Source organism: Crocodylus siamensis, chromosome 2, assembly GCF_052110815.1.
Source record: "Crocodylus siamensis isolate JL-2025a chromosome 2, ASM5211081v1, whole genome shotgun sequence".
Classification (NCBI taxonomy): domain Eukaryota; kingdom Metazoa; phylum Chordata; order Crocodylia; family Crocodylidae; genus Crocodylus; species Crocodylus siamensis.
The window spans coordinates 265,447,470-265,475,050 of record NC_143396.1 but is presented as its reverse complement, the minus strand read 5'-3'; the positions used below and the strand labels follow the sequence as shown (position 1 = coordinate 265,475,050).

The following is a 27,581-nucleotide window of genomic DNA, read 5'->3' as shown; positions in this document are numbered from 1 at the left end:
TGCATGTATAAAGCATGGCTACAGCCTGGGTCCCAGGGTGCAAGGATGTCTGTCAGTTGCCATATAAAGGGCTTGAGCTTATGGGCACTCCCTGACCAATGATTGAGACTGGTGATGGCTATCCACTGTGCCTACAAGTCTTTTGTAACAGCTAAAAATTGTGTTTAAGGTGCTTGCTGAACTCTGTGAAGATTAGACCAAGTGTTTTTCTGTCATTTGTTCAGATATTAAGTTACATGTTGTTAAAAGCCTAATTAAAGTCAAAGATGTAGCAAGGCCTTGTATACAGTAAGACCTAGTAAATTTAACAAAGTCTTGAAGTAGTAAGCCCTGTGGCATAGTAAAAATGAACCTTATCAGAAGAATGCCAGGCTTGTACTGCTATTGGTCAGTCCTAAGAATAATTATAATGGGAGAATCTGGACGGCTGTAAGTTATAAGCATAGCTCAAAAGTTATAAATTGGCTGGCATATCCAGAAATCATTTAGAAGGAAGATAAAGCTCTGTAAAAGGAACTACTAATTAGCTGCTGACCTGGATCAGTGGGCCCATGAATCTCGAGGAGCCCAAGAACTGAAGGGGAGGGGAGTCAGGTGTCCAAGGAGAGTGGTCGCTCCTTAAGGAGACGATCCTCCAAGCCCAAAGGAAGGTAATCCCAACGAGGATCAAAGGGAGCAGGAGAGCACACAAGCCTCTGTGGCTCACCAAAAGCATCCGGGAATGTCTCCTTGCTAAAAAGGATGCTTACACCCAATGGAAAGAAGGGGTCATCACCAGGGAGGACTATTCTGTAGTTGCTCGGGGATGTAGGGGGGTAGTTAGGAAGGCCAAGGCAGAGATGGAACTCAGGCTAGCTTCTCAGATTAAGGACAATAAGAAGTCCTTTTTTAAATACATAGGGGATAAAAAGAAGGTCCCGGGTAATATGGGGCCCTTGCAGGACGCCATGGGAAACTTGGTCATCACACCAGATGGCAAAGCTAACACGTTTAACGATTTCTTTGCCTCTGTCTTCCTAAGTAGGGACCAGAACAGCCACCTCCTTGCTGGGCCCCCCTCGGGCCCAGGGAGAGGCACACCTGGGCCACGGGTTAGCGAGGATTTAGTTAGGGAGCTTCTCAAGGTGTTGGACGTATTCAAGTCAGCCAGCCCGCATGATTTCCACCCTAGAGTTCTAAAGGAACCGGCTGAGGTCATTGCAAGTCCCCTGGCACGGCTTTACGAGCACTCGTGGTGCTCTGGTGAGGTACCGGAGGACTGCAAGAGGGCCAACGTGGTCCCCATCTTCAGAAAAGGCAGGAAGGAGGACCCGGGAAACTATAGGTCGGTTAGTCTTACCTCAATCATAGGCAAGCTGTTTGAGAAAATTATGCTGGCACACATCCAGGAGGGGCCAGCAGGGGACTGCATGCTTAGGGGAAACCAACATGGGTTCATCAGTGGCAGGTCCTGTCAGACCAACCTGGTGGCCTTTTACGATCAGATCACCAGATCTTTAGATGCAGGGGTAGCAGTGGATATAGTCTTCCTGGACTTCCGGAAGGCTTTTGACACTGTCTCTCACTCCGTTCTCATTAAGAAACTGGGGGGCTGTGATGAAGACACCCACACAGTCAAATGGGTCGCCAACTGGCTGGAGGGCTGCACCCAGAGGGTGGTAGTGGATGGGTCCTTCTGAACCTGGAAGGACGTGGGCAGTGGGGTTCCGCAGGGCTCAGTCCTCAGGCCCGCACTGTTCAACATCTTCATCAGTGATTTGGATGAGGGGGTAAAAAGCACCCTGTTCAAATTTGCTGATGACACGAAGATGTGGGGGGGACGTGGGCACACTGGAAGGATGCAACAGGCTACAATCAGACCTAGACAGGTTACAAGGGTGGGCGGATGAGAATAGGATTTGTTTCAACACAGACAAGTGCAAGGTGATGCACCTCGGGAGGAACAACCGGCACCATACCTACAGGTTGGGGAACTCCCCTCTTGTCAGCACGGAGGTGGAAAGGGATCTGGGGGTCACCATTGACTCCAAGATGAACATGGGCCGGCAGTGTGGAGAGGCAGTTAGGAAGGCCAACCGCACCTTGGCATGTATCCACAGATGCTCTCGAACAGGTCCAAAGAGGTGATTCTCCCCCTCTATGCGGCAGTGGTCAGGCCGCAGCTGGAGTATTGCGTCCAGTTCTGGGCGCCGCACTTCAAGAGGTATGTCGACAGCATGGAGAGGGTCCAGAGGAGGGCCACTCGTATGATCAGGGGACAACAGGGCAGGCCCTATGAGGAGAGGCTACGGGACCTGAATCTGTTCAGCCTCCAAAAGAGAAGGCTGAGCGGGGATCTTGTGGCCTGTTATAAACTAGTCAGGGGGATCAGCAGGCATTGAGGGAGTCACTGTTCCCCCGAGCACCGCCAGGAGTGACCAGGAATAACGGTCACAAGCTCTTCATAGTTTCATGGTTTGTAGGGTCGGAAGAGACCTGAGCAGGTCATCAAGTCCGAACCCCTGCCATGGCAGGAAAGAGTACTGGGCTCAAATGACCCCAGCAAGGTGTTCATCTAGCCTCCTCTTAAAGACCCCCAGGGTAGGAGCCAACACCACTTCTCTTGGAAGTTGGTTCCTGATCCTAGCCGCCCTGACCATGAAGTAGCGCCTCCTGATGTCTAGCCTGAATCTACCCTCTGCCAGCTTGTGACCGTTATTTCTAGTCACTCCTGGCAGTGCTCAGGGGAACAGGGACTCCCCCAATGCCTCCTGATCCCCCCTGACTAGTTTGTAACAGGCTACTAGATCCCCCCTCAGCCTTCTCTTGGGGAGGCTGAACAGGTTCAGGTCCCTTAGTCTGTCCTCATAGGGCCTGCTCTGCTGCCCCCAATCATGCAAGTGGCCCTCCTCTGGACCCTCTCCATGTTGTCCACATCCCTCTTGAACTGCGGCCTGACCAATGTCGCATAGAGGGGGAGGATCACCTCCTTGGACCTGCTTGAGGTGCATCCGTGGGTGCATGACAAGGTGCGGTTGGCCTTCCTGACCACGTCCCCGCACTATTGGCCCATGTCATTTTGGCATCAATGATGACTCCAAGATCCTTTTCTGCCTCTGTACTGATGAGAAGGGAGTTCCCCAGGCTGTAGGTCTGCTGCTGGTTCTTCCTCCCCAGGTGTATCACCTTGCACATGTCAGTGTTGAAACCCATCCTGTTCTCACCTGCCCACCCCTGTAACCTGTCTAGGTCTGATTGCAGCCTATTCCTCCCTTCCAGAGTGTCCACTTCCCCCCACATCTTAGTGTCATCTGCGAATTTGAACAGGGTGCTATTTACCCCCTTGTCCAAGTTGCTGATGAAGATGTTGAACAGTGCGGGCCCAAGGACCGAGCCCTGGGGGACCCCACTGCCCACATCCGTCCAAGTCGAAAATGACCCGTCCGCCACCACTCCCTGAGTGTGGCCCGCCAGCCATTTAGTGACCCATTTGACTGTCGAAGCCACAGTCCCCCAGTTTTTTAATGAGAACGGGGTGAGAGACAGTGTTGAAGGCCTTCCTAAAGTCCCGAAAGACTGTCAGCTGCTACCCCTGCATCCAAGGATTTTGTAACCTGGTCATAGAAGGCCACCAGGTTGGTCTGACAGGATCTGCCTCTAATGAACCTGTGTTGGTTGTCCCTGACCAAATTTCCTAGCGTGACTTGCAGGGGCCCCATGTTAGCCGGTACCTTCTTTTTGCCGCCTGTGTATTTAAAAAAGGACTTCTTGTTGTCCTTGGTCCGGGTAGCTAGTCCCAGTTCAATCTCCACCTTGGCTGCCCCCCTGTATCCCTGAGCAACTGCAGTATAGCCCTCTCTGGTGATGACCCCTTCTTTCCATTGGGTGTAAGCCTCCTTTTTAGCAAGGAGACATTCCTGAATGCTTTTGGTGATGCATGGGGGCTTTTGCACCCTCCTGCTCCCTTTGATCTGTGTTGGGATTACCTCTCTTTGGGCTTGGAAGATCGTCTCCTTGAGGAGTGGCCACTCTTCTTGGACACCTGGCTCCCCTCCCCTCCAGGATCTCAGTGCTTCCCCAACTATTCTCCTTAGCTCATTGAAGTCCGCCCTCCTGAAACCTAGGGCTGTTGCCTTGCTGCGGGCCTTCGCCACGTTGCGCTGGATGGTGTATTCCAGGAGGCGATGATCACTGCCGCCTAGTTGGTCGAGCACCTGCAGCCCCCTCACCAGGTTGTCACCTGTGGCCAGCACCAGGTCCAACAAGGCGTCTCCCCTGGTGGGGCTGTGCACCTCCTGGGTTAGATGGAGGCCCTGCATTTTGGCTAGGAACCTATGTGAGCAGTCAGACCTGGCTGACTCTCTTCTCTGCAGATGTCTGAAAAGTTCAGGTCATCCATGATGGCCACATCCTTTGACCTCCGTGAGCTGACTTAAGAATTCCAGGTGTCGGTGGGGACGAGGTCATTGTGGGTCCCACAGCAGGTCTCTTGGCCTCTGCGCAGCTGTCCCTTTGCTGCTGGGCCTGGGTAGCTGCCTGCAGCACTCAGCACATGGGCCAGTGAGAGACTGACAGCCATGTGGCAGAGGCAATGCCCTGTAGCACCTGCAGGCTCAGGGCAGGCTGCTCGGGGTGGGTTGTGGACAGGTGGAGCTGGCCTCTGCAACCAGAAGCTGCCTGCAGCTGGGCCTGGGGGCTGGAAGGCATAGGCCTGGCAGTTGTGTGGCAGTGCAGTGCCGGGGTGCAGACAGTCTGGACAGACTAGCCTGGGGCTCGGCCATGAGGGACACAGGGCCTGGAGTCATCTCAGACTGCCTGCTGGTGTGCCCAAGGCTCAAAATGCCTGCAAGCAGCCTAGCCCTGAGACAGGAGAGGCTCCCAGCCTGGAGCCTGGAGGCTAGCCTCAGGCTGGCCCCCTAGTGGCAGGGCTGACTTGGGAGCAGATTTGCTCCCAGCTCGCATCTACATGTGCATTACTTCGCAGTAACTAGTCATGAGTAAATTTAATACCTGCATTTGCAGGTATCAAATTTACTCACAATCAGGGGTTTTTACTGTGCAGTAAGAGTGGGCACCTTTAGATGTGCATGACTACGCTCATGTAGACATGCCCTGTCACACTAGATTGGACCTCAGACCCATCCATCTGGTCCTGTGTCCTGTGTCTAACCATGGCCAATATAGACAAACATATCAGTTTGTCCAGATTTCTCTGCTCTTGTTTAACAACAGTTAGCAGCACAGATGGCTAGGAAACAGAACCCTTCATACACAGTCACATTGATACATTTGTACAAGCTCTGCATTTTTGCCTTAGGGGAACTCAGTCCAAAAAGCTCTAATGCCAGATTCATGCTTGAGGGAGTTCTATTGACCTCACTGGGTGCTCCATGGCCTGTAATATCTGGCTTATTATAGAAAGTATAGTAGATTTGCACCTTAGATTAACTAAATCAGATATATCACATTTATTGTTGTATTAAGTATACTGCTTTATATTTATTTATGCCACTTATATTCTGATTTAGTTAGTCTATAAGGTGCAAGTCTACCCTGCTTTCTATTTGACTTCAGACAAACATGACTATCTCTCTACTCACTGCCAATAAATCCAGAGTGACTCTAGAGATAGCTCTTTGATATTTTGAATATTAAAGTTTGTGTAGCATGGTAACAGGCTGTGTCCTCAGGTGCAGTGGTAGCACCCCTTGTCAACTGAGTAGCTCCTGTTCCACTCTTGTTCCTTAATCTCCCCTCCATTCTCTTACCCGCCATGCCTTTCTGGAATTATTTAATTTGGGAAAAGAGAGGCTGCCCAGGTCCCAGAGTGACTTCTGGTCCACTGCTGGTCATTACACTAGCAACATTAGCCTTTTGGGACAATTTTATGGCCTCCAACCTCCCCTCTAGCTACATCCATGCACCCAGATGTTATCCATTAATGTTCAAACGGGCCCTAGTTCAATACAGGGCTCTCTCCAGCCTCTGTGTTTAAGTGTCCCAGTGGGCTCTTACCCCAGGCCAATATTTGACCCTTTTTTAAGGCTCTCTTCAAGGTTCTCATCAGGCTCACAGCCCCAGTTCAATATATGGCCATCTCCAGTCTCTGTCTGTAAGAGTCTCAGTGGACTCAAGATGTGGTCTTCTCTGGCCTCTGCCTCTCATGGACTAAAAGCAGGGGCGGGCAAAATATGGCCTGTTGGCCAGATCTGGCCTGCCAGGCAACTTCATCTAGCCCATAGATGCCTACCAACTAATTGTACTCTACCCAGCCCTTCTGCCCATGAGAGTGGGAGCAAGGTGCCCATATATATACCCCTTCCCCCTCCAACATGGCCTGTTGTACCTCACTCCTACCCCTGTGCATGGAAGGGCCCAGCCCAGCCACCACACAGCTTCTGGGTGGGGCTACGACTGCTGAGGGGTGTGCTCATCTTCCCTCATATTCTGCTTCAAACACCAAGTAGGAAAGCAGCAGGATTGGGCTTGGGATGGGAAAGCTGCAGCTGGGTGGGAGAGCAGGGGCTGGGACTCGGACTAGCAGCAGCGTGGAGCTTGCCCCCAGGGCTGTAGTGGGAGCACAGAGCTTGAGTGGGCAGGGCATGGGTGTGGGGGGGCGGGGGGGGGGGAACGCACATCCCCAGCTGCCAGTGGCAGCAGCAAGCAGAGGCAACTCAGGGTGCTTGTGCCCAGTGCAGGCATTGCTTCCAGTGGCCCACGGCTCTGGCCAGTGCTGCATATAGGGGTGAGGAGCGCAGCCAGGCCAACATGCCTCTAATCATGCAAGGTTCTCCGTAGTGCATGTGCAGCTCCTGCACTTGCCTCCCACTGAGGGAAGCCCTGCATGATGGAGCTGGCTGCCTTCATTTCTCCCTGTTATGCAGGTCCTGGGACACGGTGAAGAAATAGAGGGCGGGGCTCCCCATTACTTCTGATAGAGTCCTGGGATTTATGTGGCAGAGAGCAGAGAAAGCAGCCTGCTTCATCACGAAGGGCTTCCCCTAGTGGTGCACATGTGCCAGGAGCTGCATGTGTGCCGTACAGATAAAGGCAGGTTAGCCTGGCTGTGCTCTTTGGAACCATGTGCGGCGCTGGCTGGAGACACCCGCCGCCAGTGGCATCACCTGCACTGGACGCAAGCACCCACTTGCTAGTACCGGTGGTGGGGGCTGTGTGCCACAGGGGGAAATGTGTGAGGGGTCCCTACACCCTGCCCCCACATATATACGCCCTGCAATATACCCTATTGCCCCTGCCACATACGGCAACACACATACCATACACCCCCCCAACCACACCCCACACATGCAACATACAAGAGTAAGACTTTATTTTTTAGTTATTACTCAGTCACCTCTATATACACGACACAAATACAAATCACAACAAAAATTTTTTTTTTGTAATAAAATTAAAATATGTTATAATAGCTGTTTGACTTTTAGTGTATGGGGGGGGGTGTTTCTGGTTCCATGATGGCAACCCTCCTAAAAGGAGTATTTCTGGGGGGCGAGGGGAGGGACTTCTGGTGGTAAAGGTCAGGGGTAGGGGTGGGACTTCTGGTCCCAAGATGGTGTCCAGGGGGCAGAGCTCCTGTTAAGGGACAGTGCTACCCTTGCAGCCCTTGACAGCTCACCAAAACTCATTAAGCATCCCTCCACCTGAAATAATTGCCCGCCCCTGGGCTAAACAGTTGCTTGTGCCTTGCCCAGCCTCCTCATGCCTTCCTGGCAATATTGGAATCTCTGCCTCCCCTTGCTAGTCCCAGTCTGGTCCACTGGTCATACCTAGGGTAAACTCTCCAGCTCTAACTGAGAAGCACCATGACTACCCAACGCAATTCGGCTCTTGGTAGACACCCCGCTCCTTACTTGCAGTCAGCAGGGCAGTGGGGTTTCCCTAGCAGTCTCTCAAGCCTAGGCACCGCTATGCAACACCATCCCTTGCAGCTCAAGCAGCCAGTCTGCCTCTCCAGACACAGCCTGGGCTATAAATCCATGCCCTTGGGAGTCATGTGCCTTCCTTTGGCCTGCTGTAGGTGTCCTCTGTTAAGTCCAGAGATGGGCCAAACTGTGGTAGCAGTTTCCCTCTTTTCCAGGCTGAATTCTTAGCTACAGTACTATTGCTTTGCCACCCAGGACCACCCTGCCCTATTGCCTTACTGTTGAGCCTCTAGTTCTGTACTGGGTGTCTGTAGCCTATCAGTTCGCTACTGACCAGCCTCTCCTGGCTCCTGGTAAGCAATTCCCTGCACCTGGGGCTCACTGCAGTTGTTGGCTACTTGTAAACAACAGGGAGTCCCCAGCTGCCTCTTACAAGCATGTTATGCTGGGAGTTGAGCACTCAGACCACCTTGCTGAAACTGTTGAACATGACACCTTTCATTGAAAATAAACGTAACCGGGGTGGCGGCCCAATAGTTGCCGCCCCTGCCCAAAATCAGGGATAGTGTGGTGAGAGTGGGGTAGGGCTTTTGGCCAGCACCAATTTACTTTTCAGCCAACCCCTGCTCCCCACAGAGCAACCCATGGTCCCAGGAAGGTCTAACACTTAACTGATGTAACTATTTACACTTTATTTACAAAACAAAAATAATAGGAAAGGTTATGTAGAAGTGAACTTAAGTGGCATAACCAGAATCACAAAACAAACCAGAATGCATAAGTCAACCCTTGACTCAAGAACCACAGGTCAGGTAACTGGCAGCTTTCAGCCACTGCTGAGATGCTACCACAAGGAAGCAAGGTGGTGACTCCCAGCAGTTCCAACCAGCTTCCCAATAAGAGACAGACTACAACAGGTTAAGCTCTTCTGGTCTGCAGCAATCAAGTTGTATCAACCCCCCTCCCCCAAAGAGGCTGAAGGGTGACCCTCCGTGGCAACCAAAAAGGCAAGCAACAAGCAACAGAGTAGGCTCCTGCAGCAATCAGCATGACCCAAGCAAAGCTCAGGGACTCCATCTGATGACAATCAGCTGCAGAATAAGGGACAGGACTGAGTCCTCTCTGAGGCAGTCAGTGGCAGACGGTCAGCAGCACAGGCAGCTCCCAGGGGTCGTTGCTCCAACCCTCTGATCCAGATGACTGGCCAGGCACCCCACATGCCTCACAGCTCACAGCATCAGCCTGCACCCCGAGCTTCCAGGGACCCTCATCCTGGCGCTCTGCTGCTCCTCAGGATCCCAATGCCTTGCCTGCTGCTGTTCCACTTCCCCAGGGAAGGTATGGGGTTTCCTCAACTCACCGGGCCAGCTCCCTGCTCTGGATAAGGACGCCACCTGCACTCCTGGCTGCTGCCTCTTCTCCACAGTGGAGTGGGGGGCTGACTGCCACCCCTAGCCTCCAGCACACCTGGTACATACAGCACACTGCAGTGGGGCCTTGGGGCACCAGCTCTGCCTCAAGCCCTGGCTGCTGCTCCCTCTCTGCTGCAGGGCTCGAGGCACGGCCAACTGCCACTGCCTTCTGCTCCCAGGGCCTTCGAGGCTCTTCAGAGCAGTCTCTCTGCTCCTTCTGCTGGGTCAGCTCACCCCAGCTCTTCTTAGGCCTCCTGTGCTATTCATAGTTTCATAGTTTCATAGTAGCTAGAGTCGGAAGGGACCTAGGTAGATCATCTAGTCCGACCCCCTGCCTTAGCAGGAAAGAGCACCGGGGTCAGATGACCCCGGCAAGGTGCTCATCTAACTTCCTTTTAAAAATCCCCAGGCTAGGAGCCTGCACCACTTCCCCTGGAAGCTGGTTCCAGGCCCTAGCCACCCTGACTGTGAAGTAGCGCCTCCTAATATCTAATCTAAACTTACCCTCCGCCAGTTTGTGACCGTTATTCCTGGTCACTCCTGGCAGCGCACGGGGGAACAGGGACTCCCCCAATACCTGCTGATCCCCCCTGACCAGTTTGTAGCAGGCCACAAGGTCCCCCCTTAGCCTTCTCTTGTGGAGGCTAAACAGGTTCAGGTCCCGTAGCCTATCCTCATAAGGCCTGCCCTGCTGACCCCTGATCATACGAGTGGCCCTCCTCTGAACTCTTTCCATATTGTCCACGTCCCTCTTGAAGTGTGGCGCCCAGAACTGGACGCAGTACTCCAGCTGCGGCCTGACCAGTGCCGCATAGAGGGGGAGGATCACCTCCCTGGACCTGCTCGAGATGCATCTGTGGATGCATGATAGGGTACGATTGGCCTTCTTGACTGCCTCCCCACACTGCCGGCCCATGTTCATCGTGGAGTCAATGACGACTCCAAGATCCTTTTCCGTCTCCGTGCTGGCAAGAGGAGAGTTCCCCAACCTGTAAGTGTGGTGCCGGTTCTTCCTCCCCATGTGCAACACCTTGCACTTATCAGTGTTAAACCCCATCCTATTCTCATCCGCCCACCGTTGCAACCTGTCAAGGTCAGCTTGTAGCCTATTGCACCCTTCTAGTGCACCCACATCCCCCCACATCTTAGTGTCATCAGCAAACTTGAACAGGGTGCTTTCTACCCCCTCATCCAAGTCACTGATGAAGATGTTGAACAGTGCGGGCCCGAGGACCGAGCCCTGCGGAACCCCACTGCCCACATCCTTCCAGGTCGAGAAGAACCCATCCACTACCACCCTCTGGGTGCGGCCCTCCAACCAGTTGGCGACCCATTTGACCGTGTGGGCATCGACACCACAGTCTCCCAGCTTTTTGATGAGGACAGGGTGAGAGACAGTGTCGAAAGCCTTCCGGAAGTCCAAAAAGACTACATCCACAGCAACCCCTACGTCTAATGATTTGGTGACCTGATCGTAAAAGGCCACCAGGTTGGTCTGACAAGACCTGCCACTGATAAACCCATGTTGGTTGCCCCTGAGCATGCATTCCCCCGCAAGGCCCTCCTGGATGTGTGCCAGGATAATTTTTTCAAAGAGCTTACCCGGGATTGAGGTCAGACTAACTGGCCTGTAATTTCCCGGGTCCTCTTTTTTTCCCTTTTTGAAGATAGGGACCACATTGGCCCTCTTCCAGTCCTCCGGCACCTTGCCAGAACACCACGAGTGCTCATAGAGCCGTGCCAGGGGTCCCGCAATGACCTCAGCCAGTTCCTGTAGAACCCTAGGGTGAAGATCGTCCGGACCAGCGGACTTGAACACGTCCAGCTTCTCCAGAAGTACCCTAACTAACTCCTCGCTAAAGTCACTGTCAACAGCCCCCAACCACATGCCAGTTTGACTGCTGCTTTTATCCCCTTCAACAATTCCCCCCTGGCTTGCAAACCAGCCAACCAGGGCTCAAGGTGGCAGGTCCCCAACCCCGGCCATCCCCCTTCCATCCGAATGAAGGGATTGAAAACCCTTCTTTCGATTGGCTTCTCCTTTTCCACAAGGTAGGGCTCTCCTGCTCCACCCTTGGGGTTGCTCAGAGTTCACCAGCACTGTTTCTAGCCCAGGGTAAGTATCTCAAGCCAATCTGGTGAGCCTGCATTGGCAGTCTGTTACATCAACATGGGAACTGTGAAATGGTCCTTCGATTTAGTGATAGCTGAAACTGGAAAACTATTGTCCAAGTCAATGACTAAGCCCCACACAAGCCTGAGCAGCTACTAAGCTATTCAGGTCAAGAGATTTCCTGCGGATATAATGTAAAAGATAGAGGTGGGGGACTGAATCAATTGTAGTTGTGTCTCAGTGTATGTGCATTTGAGAACCAGTAGAAATACTACGGCTGTGCACAAAAAGGGCACCAAGGAAGCATAACAGACACCCTGAGCAGCTGTCTGTTGTGGGAAGTACAGTACATGGCCTTGAAAGAAAGGTAGGAGAGATTTTAAGTATAGTGTTGGCTAGAAGGAAGCTGAGAACTGCAAGCAAAAAAGTGTCTCCTGCTGTTCAATTCCTCCCACATTTAGAGGAATAAGAATTGACAGACATTGTGTCTAAATAAAGAGATATCACACTCCATCAGTTTCTCTTCTGAACTGAAATAACTCTAAAACCTTAAATATCACTTACCCCTTTGGAATAAATGTTATGGTGAGTTAAAATGGAGTTAATAAATGTTACTCCATTTGGAATAAGAGGAGTAATATTATTAAGGACATAATCTAGCACAAGCAGTATAAAACAAGAACAAATCTATGCTCCATCTTGGCCAGTAGCTACTGATTAGACAAGGAAAACGTGGCAATAGAAAGAAGCCCAAATTAGTTCCTATTGAAGTTTCATAGGTTCATAGATCCATAGATATTAGGGCTGGAAGGGACCTCAGAAGATCATCAAGTCCAGCCCCCCACCTGAAGGCAGGAAGTCAGCTGGGGTCATAGGATCCCAGCAAGATAAGCATCCAATTTGCTCTTGAAGGTGTTCAATGTAGGTGCTTGAACCACCTCTCATGGCAGGCTGTTCCAGACCTTGGAGGCTCGGACAGTAAAGAAATTCTTCCTTATGTCCAGCCTGAAATGGTCTTGCAGGAGTTTGTGACCGTTCAACCTCGTCACCCCTTGGGGCACTCTGGTGAACAAACATTCCCCCAGATCCTGGTGGTCACCCCTGATAAACTTATAGGTGGCCATCAGATCACCCCTGAGCCTGCATTTTTCCAGGCTGAAGACCCCCATAGCTCTCAGCCTGTCATTGTAAGGTCTGTTTTCCTGACCTCTCATCATGCGCATGGCTCTTCTCTGGACTCTCTAGCTTCTCCACATCCTCTTTGAATCATGGAGCCCAAAACTGGATGCAGTACTCCAGCTGCAGCCTCACCAAGGCCGAGTACAAGGGGAGAACGACATCCCAGGATTTGCTTGAGAAGCATCTATGGATGCAAGCCAGCGTTTTGTAGTCAATTACTTCTTTGCATAGGATTTTGCCAGTTCCTTCCAAAACTGACAAAACAGAACATGTCCTTGCTTTACCTTTCCTTCAGCTTAGAAGGGAAGATAAACTCTTCTAAAACACTTCCTTCAGCTACAGACACAAGCATTCTTCGATCTGTTCTCGTCAAAGCTGTCAACTTGCCACTGACTTCATTCCATTCTATCTTCTGACCTCCCCTGTGCCCTCTCTCATTACCAAACTTACTCTTTCCTTTAGTAGCTCACTCTCCCTTGACTCCTTTCTCTCACAATACAAATAGGCTTTAGTATCTCCCATTTTTCAAAAGTGGGGGGAAACTGACCTTATCCTACTTGCCTCCCCAACTAGCTCTTCTTTCCATTCTTCCTCTTCATTCTAAGTTCACAAAATGCATTGTTCACAATTGCTTTCTTGTTTCCCTTCTGCATTTCCATCCGACACATGCTTCAATCTAGCTTCTATACCTGGCATTCACTCTAATAACCCCTTCCAACCAAATTGCTGAAGCAGGACTCCATCCTTAACGCTTCTTGAGCTGTCAGTTAACTTTAACGCAGTTAACTACACTCTGTTCTTGAAATCTTGACTTCTCTTGGCTTCCATGATTCACCTTCACCTTTCTCCTAGTTCTTTCAGCAGATTCTTCAGAGGATTCTCTTTGTCTGTCCACCAACTTTTGGTTAAAATTCCCTAGAGCTCTGTCCTTTTCTTCCCCCTCTACACTTATCTCAGGGCGGTCTTATCTCTCAGATGCCATTACCGACCCTATGAAGATGATACACAATCTAACTTGCTACTCCAGACCAGCCTCCTATACATACTAACATCTTAGCTTGTCTTTCTGACACCTCTTTGTGGACATCTAGTTGTGAGCTCCAAGCTCAAGAAGGCTAAAACAGAATATGTAATTTCCAACCTTCAACCCTTCCCTGGTACCCATCTTTTTCAAATACTGTATACTACCACACTATTCCCCAGGCCTATAACCTGGCATCATCTTTGGCTTTAGTTCCTCATATCCAGGCTATGTCTAAGTATTGCAGATTCTCCCTATATAATATTTCTAATATATGGTGTTTCCTTTCCTACACAGCTACAAGTTTTTCCAGGCTCTGATCAAATCATGTCTCAGTTGGTTCAATATTCTTTGTCTCTGACCTTGAAAAATGTACTCTTACCCCATTCAGATCCACTTAGTGTTGGTGCAAAGCTTAGCCACCCCTGAACTAGGCAACCTTTGGTACATGTGGCACTGGCAGCCTCTGTGTATGTCACTTGGCAGATTTGGGAGGGAACAAGGAACAGCAGCAGATAGGGCAGAGCACAGATTTGGCAGGTGAAGAGGAAAGGAGTCGTACTTGGGGCATAGGCAATGCCCCTCCTGAGGTTGGCTGCCGCCGGCTTCTGCAGGAAGTGGCTGCTTCCCACCGTCCTCCTGCTTGCTGCAGATGCGACCTCCAGCTGACAGTGTGGATGGCGATTGCGGGCGGTCCCTACCTGCTACTCACCATTCCTCCTACTGCCGAGACTGCTGCATTTCCCGCTTGGCCTGCCCTCACTGCCAACGCCACCACAGCTGCCTGCAGGCAGTCCCCACTTGCTGCTGCCATGCCCCTGCTGCCGCCACCGTTGCCACCAGCTGTGGGTGCTCGCCATGCCCACCCAGCCTTTTGGGGGCATGCATTGTTCATAACTTGGGGAGGGTGCAAGGCTGGCTTACCTTGTAGCACACCTGCCAAAAAAGGTTGGCCTCCACTGATGAGTACAGTGATACTCAATCTTTTTTAGATTCAAAGCACCCCTTGTTCAACTTGAGGCACCCCTCAGAAAATGCCAGTTCTTACTTTTTTTATTTGTTTTTTGACTACAGAAAAATAATACAGCAATTCTTCCATTGTAAAGAACTCAGAAAGACCATGGTCAGAATGTTTTTAACACAATGAATGCCTTTTTTAAGTCTCTGGGTTTATCTTGTGAATCGTGTTTGTACACCTAACAGTGCTAACATAGCATAGCACCCACAAAAGGATCTCCAGGCACCCTAGAGTACTGTGGCATCCTGGTTGAGAATCATTCAGCTAGTCCATTGTTACTGTGATGCCATCTGCTCCCTCTTTATTACATGAAATATTAGCTACCATCCCTTATTATCTCACCTTTTGTGTTGGGAGATGAGGTGTCTCTTCTGATGGCCTCCAGGTGCCACCCTTTATTGCCAACTTGCCATATTTTCAACTATGCACCTATGCCCTTCCTTTCATTATGTTCCTCATACTTGTGAGGAGCTAGCTATAAAAATTTTCAAAGCTAATTAATTGTTCTTTTACAAATCTCTCCCTAAAATTTCCCTATTTTGATGCATAGTAAAACTTAGCAATGGCTTTCCTGGTGGTAGCCTTAGTCCACTGTCATACTGACTAATATTGTATCATTTCCACTTTGCACTTCTTTATCTTTTGTATTCATCTGCTGTCTCGTTTCATACTTCAGTTGTAATTTTGTGTGTTCAGTATCACTGTTTTTCTCCTGTACTTATCCAACACCTGCCATATGAGGCTCTCAATGCTGATAATATAAATAAACAACATAAAAACATCTTTTATACATGTGTGTATGACTCATTTACTTTCAGCTGGATTATTTAATAGATTTCATAGACAGTAGGGCTAGAAGGGACCTCGCAAGATCATTGAGTTCAGCCCCCTGCCTAGGGGGCAGAAAGTCAGCTGGGATCAGATGACCCCAGCAAGATAAGCATCCAAGCATTTCTTAAAGCTATCCAGAGTAGGTGCTTGCCCCACTTCTGGGGGAAGTCTGTTCCAGACTCTGGACACTCAGACGGTAAAGAAGTTTTTCCTTACATCCAGTCTAAAATGGTCATCCAGCAGTTTGTGACTGTTAGACCTTGTCTTCCCTTGGGGTGCCCTGGTGAACAGACGTTTTCCCAGTTACTAACGCACACTCCTTATGTACTTAGAGGCTGCCGCCAAATAACCCCAGAGCCTTCGCCTCTCCAGGCTGAAAAGTCCCATGCCTCTCAGCCTCTTCTCATAAGGCTTGTTCTATTGAACTCCAATTGTGTGTGGCTCTCCTCTGGACTCTTCTTAAGATTCTCCATATCCTTTCTAAAGCGTAGAGCTCAGAACTGGATGCAGTACTCCAGCTGCAGCCTCACAAGGCTGAGTAAAGTGGAAGGATGACTTCTTGGATCTTGGTTGAGATGCATCAGTAGATGCAAGCCAGAGTTTAATTTGCTTTGCTGGATGCATTGGTTGGTTCATGTTCATATTGTGGTCAATCAAGACCCCCAAATCTCTTTTGCTTGTTCTGTATTGAATGTGTACCACTGCTGAGCCCATAAGTATGATGTGGGTTTTTTCCATAGGTGGAGGGAGAAAAAAATTGGTGGGGAGTTGAGTGCAGGTGGGTGCATGCACTCCCCCAGCAATAAAGTCTGCAGGGGAAGAGGCTGGAGGAGGAGAAAGGACTGTGGTGGGGAGGGAGTGGGGCCTGAGCTGGGACAGGCCCTGCACAGCTGGGGTTGGGGGCAGGGTGCAGGATGGAGCTGCAGCTCGCCTGGGAAGGAGGTGATGGCTCCTGCTGCTGCATGTGCCCTGGGAGTGCATGGGGGCGAGTGCTCCTGGACCTGTGCAAGGCAAAGCAGGCTGCTGCTGCAGGCCAAGGCCGGTGCTGCATTGGGCTCTTCTCCTCCCCAACCCCAGCCCCACTCCCTCCTTCACCACTGTGTGCGTGCCCCACCCCACTCCACCCCTGCTGTAGCCATCAGAAGCCCACAACCAGGGTCCCTTGCAGCCCTCCTGCTGCCCCACATTTGAGGGGGCTAAGCCCTATTAGCCCCACTTCTGCCACCTATGTTTTTTTCTCCCAAGGTGGAGCACCTTGCATTTCTCGGGGTTGAATGTCATCAGCTTTTGATCTGTCTACATTGCGAACCTGTCCAGTTGGGCCTGAATTACCAGTTATCCTCTAGCATGACTGCACTTCCCCATTATTTGGTGTTATCTGCGAACTTAGCCAGTCCATTTCTGACACCCAAATCCAGATCATGTATGAATATATTAAAGAGTACTGGTCTGAGTACTGAGCCCTGGAGGATGCCACTGGTCACCATGCACCATGTTGACACAGTTCCATCGACTATCACTTTCTGGCTCTGATCACAGAGCCAGTCCCCCAGCCATCGGTCCGGACCATAAGTTTGTCGAAGCTGCAGTTTCCCAATTTTACCATGAGGACATCATGGGAGACCAAATCAAAAGCTTTTTTGAAATCTAAATATATGACATCAATCTCTTCTCCTTTGTCCAGGTGATGCATCACCTGGTCATAGGAGGAAATGAGGTTGGTCAGGCAAGACCTACCTGCAACAAAGCCATGTTGGCTCTCTCTCAGAATGTTGCCTTCCATTAGCCTGTTGTTGATGGTTTCTTTTGTGATTTTTTCCAAGATCTTTCCAGGGATTGAGGTCAAACTGATTGGCCTATAGTTCCCTGGATCTTCCTTCCTTCCTTTCTTAAAGATAGGCACCATGTTGAGTCTTTCCAATCTTCAGGAACCTCTCCTGAGTGCTACAAGTTCTCAAACAGCCTTGCCATTGGTCATGCTATGATATCAGCCAACTCTTTTAGCACCCGTGTGTGCATTCTGTCTGGGCCAGCTGACTTGTGGATGTTCAGCCTTTTAATCTGTTTCCTCATAAGATCTTTGCCAATTAAAGGCATATGATCACCCTTACCCTGGTAGTCCTGCATCCTGTCAGGCAGGATGCCTTATACTGATGGAAAACCAATGCAAAGTAATCACTGAGGAGAGTAGTTTTCTCCTGGGAGTTGGTTATAGACTGCCCCATTTGGTTGCCCTTGTTTGTTTGTTTTTCTGACTTCCTATGTATTTGAAGGACTTTTTATTGTCCTTGATTCCTGTAGCCAGTGTGAGTTTGGTTTCTGCCTTGGCTTTTCTGGTCTGCTCCCTACAGGTGTGGACCAGTGCTGCATAATCCTCCTTAGTGGTACTTCCTGACTTCCATCCGTTAGAAGCTTCTCTTTTCAGATTCAGGAGGTCCATGAGGTCCCTACTGAGCCCGGGTGGGGGGGTCTCCCAGCCCTTTTGCTACCTTTCCTAGAGGCCGGAATGGACTTCTCTTGTGCTTTTAGGATTACGTTTAGATTCTGGATTCTGCTTTACAGGATCTGAGTCTTGTTGCTTACCAGCAACGCTTTCAATTTTGTTAGTCCAGTGTTTTTGTTTCCATTATTGTTAGAATTCTTCATGGAAGAAGCCTGTGTTCCAAAAAAGTTTTGAATGTGGAGATTACAACTGGTGCACAGATGGTGGGAAGTTTCCAACAAAGAGTTATGGCTCCAGTCATGTTTTTATGCCTGAGATAATTTGGTGCATTTGACCACTTGCAATGAATTCAATGGGCATATATAAAGAATTGGGGCCGAGGTAGTTTTATGGAGCTGGAACTTGAAAACAGTCTACCCTGAGTTACAAATATAGAGAGATCAGCATATCTGTGATAGAGTTTAAAAGGATTTGAAAATCTGATATTAAAAAAATCATTAAGAAATAAACATAATTTACATCTAGAGTAAGTGATATGTATGTTTGGCTCTGTGGTATTAAGAGCTGTTGGAACATGTTTTCAGCGGGACCAATTAAAAGCAGCGCGGGAATCAGCTTCATTTACAAGGATCCCAGCATAGGGTAGAGGCATCTTCCCCTCTCCGTGGAGCGCACGGAGTGAGCGTGAAAGTCTTTCCCCCTCCCAAAGGCAGACTTGACGTCAGGTGTGAACGAGGAAGCCTTAGTCTCCTTCCCAAGACTTACAGGGGAGGCGCAGGTTGGCAGAGGCTTCCCTTCGCCCTCTTCCCCCCTCCCCGGGAAAAGACTTGGAGAGGGTCAAAAGCAGCTTGTCCCTAGAAAACCCAGGGAAAGAGGCTGAGGTGAACAAGGGAAGGAGTCTTTTTTTCTCCCAAGGAAGGGGGGGGGGGGAAATGGAGCAGGGATAAGCAGCATAGTCTCCCCACAAGAGAAGAGATTTCTGTGGGCGAGTCCTTTTATTATACCAATGCCAAGACTCAGATTCAGACAAGTTCTTGGGGAATCACAACCCCGGCGCGGAGGACGCACGTCCCCGCCGCGATCCTCCCCTCCCGCCTCTGTCCTGTCGTGACACTGGAGCAACAGCCGCGCCCCGCGCGCCCGTTTCCCCAGCGCTGAGCTCCGCGCGCCACAAGGAGGCGCCCGCCTGCGGGGGGGAGGGGACCCCTGATGCGGCCCTTATCCCCATGTTGGGAGCGCTGGGGGCCGGACTCCGTTTCCCAGCATGCCCCGCGGGACGCGGCGGGGCGCGGCGCCATCTTGCCGCGCCGAGTGGGGCCTGGGAGTGCGGCCGGGGTGGTATGGCGCTTTTCCCGGCGTTCGCCGGGGTCGGAGCTGGAGCCGGAGCCGGGGTTGCGGCCGCGCTAGCTGGCGACGAGGGCTCCAGGCGAGGTAACGCCGCAGGGGCGGGTTCAGCGCAGGTCTCCCAGGCACTGCCACTGCCATGGCCGTGGTATGGTTCCGCTCCCAGCGCGTCTTAGAACTGCTCTGTCACGGGCCCGTCTGCAGTGCAGGGGTGGGAGGGTGTGCCAGATGCGCCAGCCGCACGGTGGTGCCTCTTGCCAGCCGTGTGCTCAATTAATGGTATGGTAGGAAGCTGCCATACAGTTATCATTACATACATCTTGTGGAGTAATTTTATAGCTTATTCCTTTTTTTAATCACACAGTTTGATTGCACATGCGGCTGGGTGACCCCTTAAGGCATAACTAACTGTTTAATGGCACCTTAAGTACATTGTGTGAATAGGGTCAAAGGGCATGTGTAGATGAAACAGGGGCCCTAAGTTGAAGCGGTGAGTTTAAAAAAAACAAACACTACTTCAGTTTGGGGCTGATTAAACCCCCATGTAGTGTACGCACCCTGCTGACTTACCTGCCTCTCCAGGTGGTCCATGGGTTGCAAGGCGGGGGGTGCTCCCCTCTTGTGGCAGCTGTGACGCATGAGGCATGATTCACCCTTAAAACAGGGTTCTGGTTGTGTAATGTCCCTTTCGTATACCAGTCTAACCATTCGAGCACTTCTCCAGGAAGTGGGAGACTTGGGTTTGATGCCCTCCTCAGCTTCAGGGGATTAAGATTTCATAGATTTTCATGGATTTCATAGACATTAGGGCTGGAAGGGACCTCGGGAGATCATCGAGTCCAGCCCCCTGCCCAAAGGGCAGGAAGTCAGCTGGGGTCATAGGATCCCAGCAAGATAAGCATCCAATTTACTCTTGAAGGTGTTCAATGTAGGTGCTTGAACCACCACTGGCAGACTGTTCCAGACCTTGGAGGCTCGGACAGTAAAGAAATTCTTCCTTATGTCCAGCCTGAAATGGTCTTGCAGGAGTTTGTGACCGTTCGACCTCGTCACCCCTTGGGGCGCTCTGGTGAACAAACATTCCCCCAGATCCTGGTGGTCACCCCTGATAGACTTATAGGTGGCCATCAGATCACCCCTGAGCCTACGCTTTTCCAGGCTAAAGAGTCCCATGGCTCTCAGCCTGTCATCGTAAGATCTGTTTTCCTGACCTCTGATCATGCGTGTGGCTCTCCTCTGGACTCTCAAGCTTCTCCACATCCTTTTTGAATTGTGGAGCCCAAAACTGGATGCAGTACTCCAGCTGTGGCCTCACCAAGGCCGAGTACAAGGGGAGAATGACGTCCCGGGATTTGCTCGAGAAGCATTTATGGTTGCAAGCCAGCGTTTTGGTCGCTTTACTAGCTGCAGCATCGCATTGCAGGCTCATGTTCATCTTGTGGTCAATGATGACCCCCAAGTCTCTTTCTTCTGTAGCGCTATCCAACGTAGCACTGCCGAGCCTATAAGGATGCTGCAGGTTTTTCCTCCCACGGTGGAGAACCTTGCATTTTTCGGTGTTAAACACCATAAGGTTCTCACCTGCCCATTTCCTGAGCCTGTCCAGGTCAGCCTGGATCACCCGCCTATCTTCTGGCGTGGATGCTTTGCCCCAAAGTTTGGTGTCATTGGCGAACTTGGCCAGTCCACTCCTGACTCCAATGTCCACATCATTAATGAAGATGTTGAACAGGATGGGTCCCAGGACAGAGCCTTGATGGACCCCACTGGTCACAGGGCACCACGATGAGTGACTGCCATTGATTACAACCCTCTGGGTCCAACCACGGAGCCAGTTTCCCAGCCAGCGGATTGTGGTGGAGCCGAGGCCGCAACTGGCCAGTTTGGCCAAGAAGTGATCGTGGGATACCAGATCAAAGGCTTTTTTGAAGTCAAGATATATGACATCAATCTCTTCTCCCTTGTCCAGGTGATAGGTCACCTGGTCATAGAAGGAAATGAGATTGGTCAAACAAGACCTACCCACAACAAACCCGTGCTGGCTATCCCTTAGAATGTTAGCTGGAATGTTAAAGCCTATCTTTCTCATGATCAGTGGCAAAGGTCTTTAAAGGTTTGATGTCTTATTGAGCAGAGGTATCAAGCAGTGTTCTGTAGGGACTTGGCCTGGGTCCACTACTGTTTAATATCTTCATTAATGACTTGGAGGATGCAATTCAGTGTATACCTAGCAAATTTGTAGATGACAGTGAGCTGGCTTGGGTAGCAGACACTTTAGAAGATAGGATTAGGATTCAAATGACCTTTGTAAATTGGAAAAGTGCTCTTAAATTAATCAGATGAAATGAAATACAGAGGAATGCAAAGGACAGAACAGGCAAGGTATACATACAAATTGGGGAACTATCTAGACTGTAGTACTTCATAAAAGACCTAGGGATTATAGTGGGCTGCAAGTTGAATATGAGTTAACAGTGTGCTATTGTTGCAAGAAGAGCCAGCAGCATACTGGGATGTAATAACTGGTTGCATGCAAGTCATGTTAAGCAACTTCCCTATGCAAATCATCAGCTGTGAGGCCTTGCCTAGAGCACGTGTCCAAGTTTGATCACTTAGAGATGTGTAGGAATAGCAAAAGTCCAATGGAGAGTAACAAAAATGATTAGAGGTCTAAAAATCATGACTATTGAGAAGTTTGGAAGAACTGGATGTGTTTCGTGTGGAGAAAGGAAGACTGAGGGGACAGTTGATAATAGTCTTCAAATACATGAAGAGGATGACAATAGGCTATTCCCTGTTGTTGCAGTGATGAGAAGAAGCAATGGTCTTAAATTGAGAGAAGGGAGATTTAGGTTAGTTATTGGGCAGAACTTCCTAACTATGAGCATGCTTAGGCTACTTGGATAGGCTGTGGTATCTCTATTCTTGAAAGTTTTTAAGAAGATGTTAGATGAGTGGTGCCCAACCTTTTTGCCCTGTAGGCCAGATGGGCAGTGCTGGATCTGGCGAATGGGCCTCCTCCAACTTATGGGCCAGGTGCAGCAGAGTCTGAACTGGCCACACACAGGGAGGTTGGGGGCAATCTGATCTGCAGGGAAAATCTGTGCTGCACAGGGGGAGGAGTCTTTGCAGTTAAGGAGAAGTGACTATTAGCCGCTGATTCCCTCTCCCAAATTTCCCAACCTGTAAGGAGCATTACAGGGCAGATGCCATAGCCCTAGGGGCTGATGGTTGAGCACCCTTGGGTTAGATAAACATGTGGTCAGGATAGTTTAGACACAGATGATCTTGCCTTGAGCAGGGTGCTGGACTAGATGACCTCCTGAAGTCCCTTCCCACCGAATGTTTTTTTAGTTCTCACCTCCTAGATGAATGCCCTTATCACCAAACTCTAATGTAGGCAAGGTGGGGACACTTTATACATCTTCTGTTGAATCTGTGCTACTGTTGGGCAAAGAATGTAAGATTGATGGGACTTGAAGCCAGGAGGAGTATGAGTCTGTGACTTGGTGATTAGAGTTGAGCAGTGGGAGTTCAAAATTCACGTGCTTGCTCCCAAGATTCTCATGCATTTTATACTGAACAGCTATTGGATAAAATATAGCCCCAACCCTGAGAACAGTGACCATACCCCAAGATTTCCAGGTCAAAAATAGGGGCACCTAGTGTTTTGGACATCTCCAAGATTAGGCAGTTGCTGGACAGCCACTTTTTTAGATTGCAATTTTGGATTTAGGAGCTTAATGTCCATCTACGGATTTTGCTGCCCGCATCGCTATGCCTTCATTTATCCATTTGAAAAACAAAGCCGATACTTTATTAGAATCTATAGTAATCATCAACATTATTGTTTGTTCATACTGAACGTTAAAATTTGTCACGAAATGTATATGATTTTACTGCTCCGTAAGTCTTTTTCATATAATCTTTTATGAGCAAGTATTTCTGCCAAAATAAGCATGTTACTCAACAGTATGCAGCAATACAATTAATAAAAGAGGTTATGTGGCTACAAAGAATAGTTGCATGTTTTATGTACGTTCTTAGGCATATGGCCAAGGGCATATTAAATGTGTTTAATATATTCGTGGGACAGGTGTAAATATTTTAAGGATAGCTAACTGAATCACAAATTCCAGTCTTGTCCTGTTATATGACATACCGTCACAATTAGAATCTTTGCCAGGTAGTCACTTTTTTCCCATTACATCCATCTGGGTAATATTACACCAGCCAAAATAAAGAGTGAGTTTTTCTCAGGCAGTTAAAATTCCCTTATATGTCTGTGCAAACAAATAAATAATGAAGACCATATGAACAAATGCTGCCCCCATTATATTTCTAAAACTCCAGGGTAATTGAAGCCCACGTAATTATTCCAAATTTACGTAAGTGTAAATGAGATCCAGATATGACCAAGGAATCAGATTTTTGGATATTCCTCACTTCCCCACTTCACCCTCCCCCATGGTAAACTATAACGAACATTCATGTACGGCAGAATTTGATAAAGAATAGCTATTAGATATGAATACTCTTAATAATATGCACTTCAATGAAAAAAATTAAAAAGTAAGCTTAACTTTCTCCAATAATGTATGTGGCATTTCACTGATTTTAGATTGTGGTAATTCATTTATATTGTAAAGAAATCTTGCTGAGTGTCCAGAAAGAAACCATCCCATTGTGCAGCAAGAATAGCAAATATGACAGGCAACCGGCTTGGCTTAGCAGAGAACTCTTTGGTTAGCTTAAACACAAAAATGGAGCTGACAAGAAGTGGAAGCTTGGACACACAATTAGGGAGGAGTAGAAGAATATTGCTCAGGCAAATTCAGGAAATCAGGAAGGTCAAAGCGCAACTGGAGTTGCAGCTACCAAGGGACATGAAGGGTAACAAGAAGGGTTTCTACAAGTACGTTGGCAACAAGAGGAAGGTCAGGGAAAGTGTGGGTCGCTTACTGAATGGGGGAGGCAACCTAGTGATAGATGATGGAGAGGCTAAACTACTCAGTGCCTTTTTTACCTCAGTTTTCACAGGCAAGATCAGCTCCCAGACTACTGCACTGGGCAGCATAGTTTTGGGAGAAGTTGAGCAGCCCTCAGTGGTCAAAGAACAGGTTAGGGACTATTTAGAAAAGCTGGACAAGTCCATGGGGGCAGGTGTGATGCAGCTGAGGGAGTTGGCTGATGTGATTGCAGAGCTGCTGGCCATCATCTTTGAAAACTCATGGTGATTGTGGAGGGTCCTGGGCGATTGGAAGAAGGCAAAATATAGTGCCCATCTTTAAGAAAGGGAAGGAGGAGGATCCAGAGAACTACAGACTGGCCAGCCTCACATCCTTCAGTTGGGATGGAACAATCCCATGCACTTGGGACCAATTGAATTAAGCAGTCTTGGGACCAACTGGCTAAGCAGTAGCTCTGCAGAAAAGGACCTGGGGGTTACAGTGAACAATAAACTAGATATGAGCCAGCAGTGTGCCTTTGTTGCCAAGAAGGCTAATGGCATACCAGGCTGCCTTAGTAGGAGTGTTGCCAGCAGATTGAGGGAAGTAATTATTCCCTTCTATTCTGCACTGGTGAGGCCACATCTGGAGTACTGTGTCCAGTTTTGGGCCCTCACTATAGAAAGGATGTGGAGAAATTAGAGAGAGTCCAGCAGAGGACAACAAAAATGGTGAGGGGGCTGGGGCATGTGACTTATGAGGAGAGGCTGAGGGAACTGGTCTTATTTAGTCTGTAGAAGAGAAAACAGAAGGGATTTGATAGCAGCCTTTAACTACCTGACAGGTGGTTCCAGAGAGGATGGTTTCAAAGTACTGAGATTATTGGGGCAGTCCTGGGCGATAGTTTCCCACAAGATGATGTCAATGCTGCATTTTTTTCAAGTTGGCCTTAAGGTACTTTCTCTGCCCTCCTCTTGAGCATATATGCCTTGACTGAGCTGGGAGAATAAAACTTGCTTTAGGCATCCGGAATCGGGCACCTGGATGATGTGGCCGGCCCAGCTAACTTGATGTCAGATAATCATCACCTCGATGCTCATGGTGTTTGCTTGCTAGAGGATGCCGATGCATTTGTCTTCCCACTGGATTTGAAGGCTCTTCTGCAGGCAGCATTGATGGTACTTTTCCAACAACTCAAAGCATTCCCTGTACATTGTTCACATCTTAGCTCCGAACAGCAAGGTGGTGGAGGTCACAATTGCTTGATAAACCATGAGCTTGATTTCAGTTCTGATTCACAATCTTCAAACACCCATTTCCTCAGGTGTCCGAAGGCTGCACTTGCACATTTGAGGTGATGTTGGAAGCCATCTAACAAGGTACAAGAACTACTTGGCCTTCTCCAGAGTCTCACTGTGAATCTGAATTACTGGAGCTGGGAACTGCTTATTAAGAATTTGTTGATAGAGATCCTTAGTCTTCTGAATGTTAAATGTCAGTCCCATTATCTTGTATGCCTCAGTAAAGATGTTGATGATTGTTGAAGGTCTGCTTCCAATTGGGCACAGACTGCAGCATTATCAGTATTATGTTGGAGCTTGATGATTGAGGTTGGGTGGTCTTGGTTTTGGCTTGGTGTTGACTGACATTAAACAATTTACCATCCATTCTGTAGTTTAGCTCTTCTCCAAATGGAAGATTGTTGTTGGTCAGACGTAGCATCATTGTAAGGAATATTGAGAAGAGTGTTGGACTGATGACACAGCCTTGCTTATCTCCCGTCTTAACCTTAAAAGATCTGTGATAGATCTGTTATTAAGAGCCACCACTTGCATATCATGGAGCAGGCAAAGAATGGCAATGAATTTTGGTGGGCATCCATACTTTAGAAGGATCTTCCACAGTGCTTTTCAGTTGACCGAGCCAAAGGTTTTTGTGCGGTCACAAACCTCTCTGCATGGCCATCTTTGGTGTTCCTGGGATTTTTCCTGCAGCCGATGAGCTATGAAGATCATATCAGTTGTGCCTCTTGATGCCTCAAACCCACACTGAGACTCTGGGAGGAATGGAAGGAGGCAATTCAAGAGGGCTCTCTCAGGGATCTTTCCTGTGGTGGACAGCAAGGCAATCCCTCTGTAATTTCCACAGTTGGACCTGCCACCTTTCTTGAAGACACTCACTGTCATGGCATCCCTGTGGTCATTTTCTGCATAATATCTTAATGCTTAGAGCACTTTCTAGGAAGTGGGAGATTGGGCTTTAGGGAAGTGAGGGAGAGGAGAGGTAAGAAAGAAAAGTGTATTTTGAAGTAGAGTGATGTGGCTCAGCACATTGAGTATGAGGCTATTTAAAGATCACTAAATCTTAAAGGGTCAGGATAACAATGACAAAAAGAACAGCAAGGTGAAGAGGATTAAAAAGAGGATGAGGAGCAAGAAAACTACATTTGTAAGGAAGGAAACAGGATTTTTTAATTAATTTGATTCTTTGTACTGGTATTTTGGTTCATTAGAAGGATTTTATTATTTTGCTCTTGTTTTTATATTCAGCACAATGAGTCTGGGATAAATTTTTGTGACTCTATTAACTATTTTCCTGATGATTGTGAAAGCAGTTCAGATACTTTCTATAGTGCTTTTCTCCATTTTATTTGTTGTGAATGTTTATGAAAAATTCATAGATTGTAAAGTCAGAAGGGACCACAAAGGACCATCGTATCTGACCAAATAGGAGTTTTGTTCCTGAATGGTTTGGAAAATAAAAGAACAAAAATCCTCTCTATAAGGGTACAGACCAAGATTACAAATGAGATTTAGTGTAATATTTTTTTAAAACAAAGAATTTGTGTTCATAGAGAGATCTCCAGAAATGAAGTACATAGGATGAGATCCCCTTATTTTCACAGCCTATAACCAGCCAGAAAATGGGACTTCAGACAGAAGTTGTATTTATCTAGAAAATGTAAAACATTATGTATGTCTCAGTGTATCAGGATTAACTGCAGGTGACCTTGCTTTCATTTTATACAGGAATAGTGGTATTCGTAGTTGCCAGAAGACTGGAAGTATAGGCTTTGGGCTTCAAAACCTGGTTGTGGTCTGTGGCCTTATAAGTTGCTTAAACTTTCTGACTGTCCTTGTCTGTAAAATGAGTTTGAAAACACCTTTGTTACTAGCAGTGTTGTAAGATGTAGTAAGTTAATGGGTTTGAGGTGTTTAGAGGTCTTTAAATTGGAATAAATACAGACCTTCATTTATTTAGTGATTGACAGTATGACTCAGAATTTTATCAATAATAAAATAATTTCTCTGTGGGAATTATACTAAGACTGTCTTGTATTGAAATATTGCCTAGGGCATGCTCTGTTTTGTAGTACTAGCATTTATCTATGGTAACATAGGGTGCTTGT

At 48.6% G+C, this 27,581-nt stretch overlaps 1 protein-coding gene across 1 annotated transcript in view; it reads left to right on the top strand.

Annotated features, from left to right (window-relative positions):
• Positions 1 to 19,167: 19,167 nt before the first annotated feature.
• NRDE2 (NRDE-2, necessary for RNA interference, domain containing) overlaps positions 19,168 to 27,581 on the top strand; it is a 43,218-nt gene continuing 34,804 nt past the window's right edge. Inside the window, exon 1 of the mRNA XM_090033895.1 lies at positions 19,168 to 19,310. Within this exon, the coding sequence (XP_089890021.1) occupies positions 19,220 to 19,310 (91 nt within the window). The 5' untranslated portion in view covers positions 19,168 to 19,219. The remainder of the gene's footprint in view (positions 19,311 to 27,581) is intronic.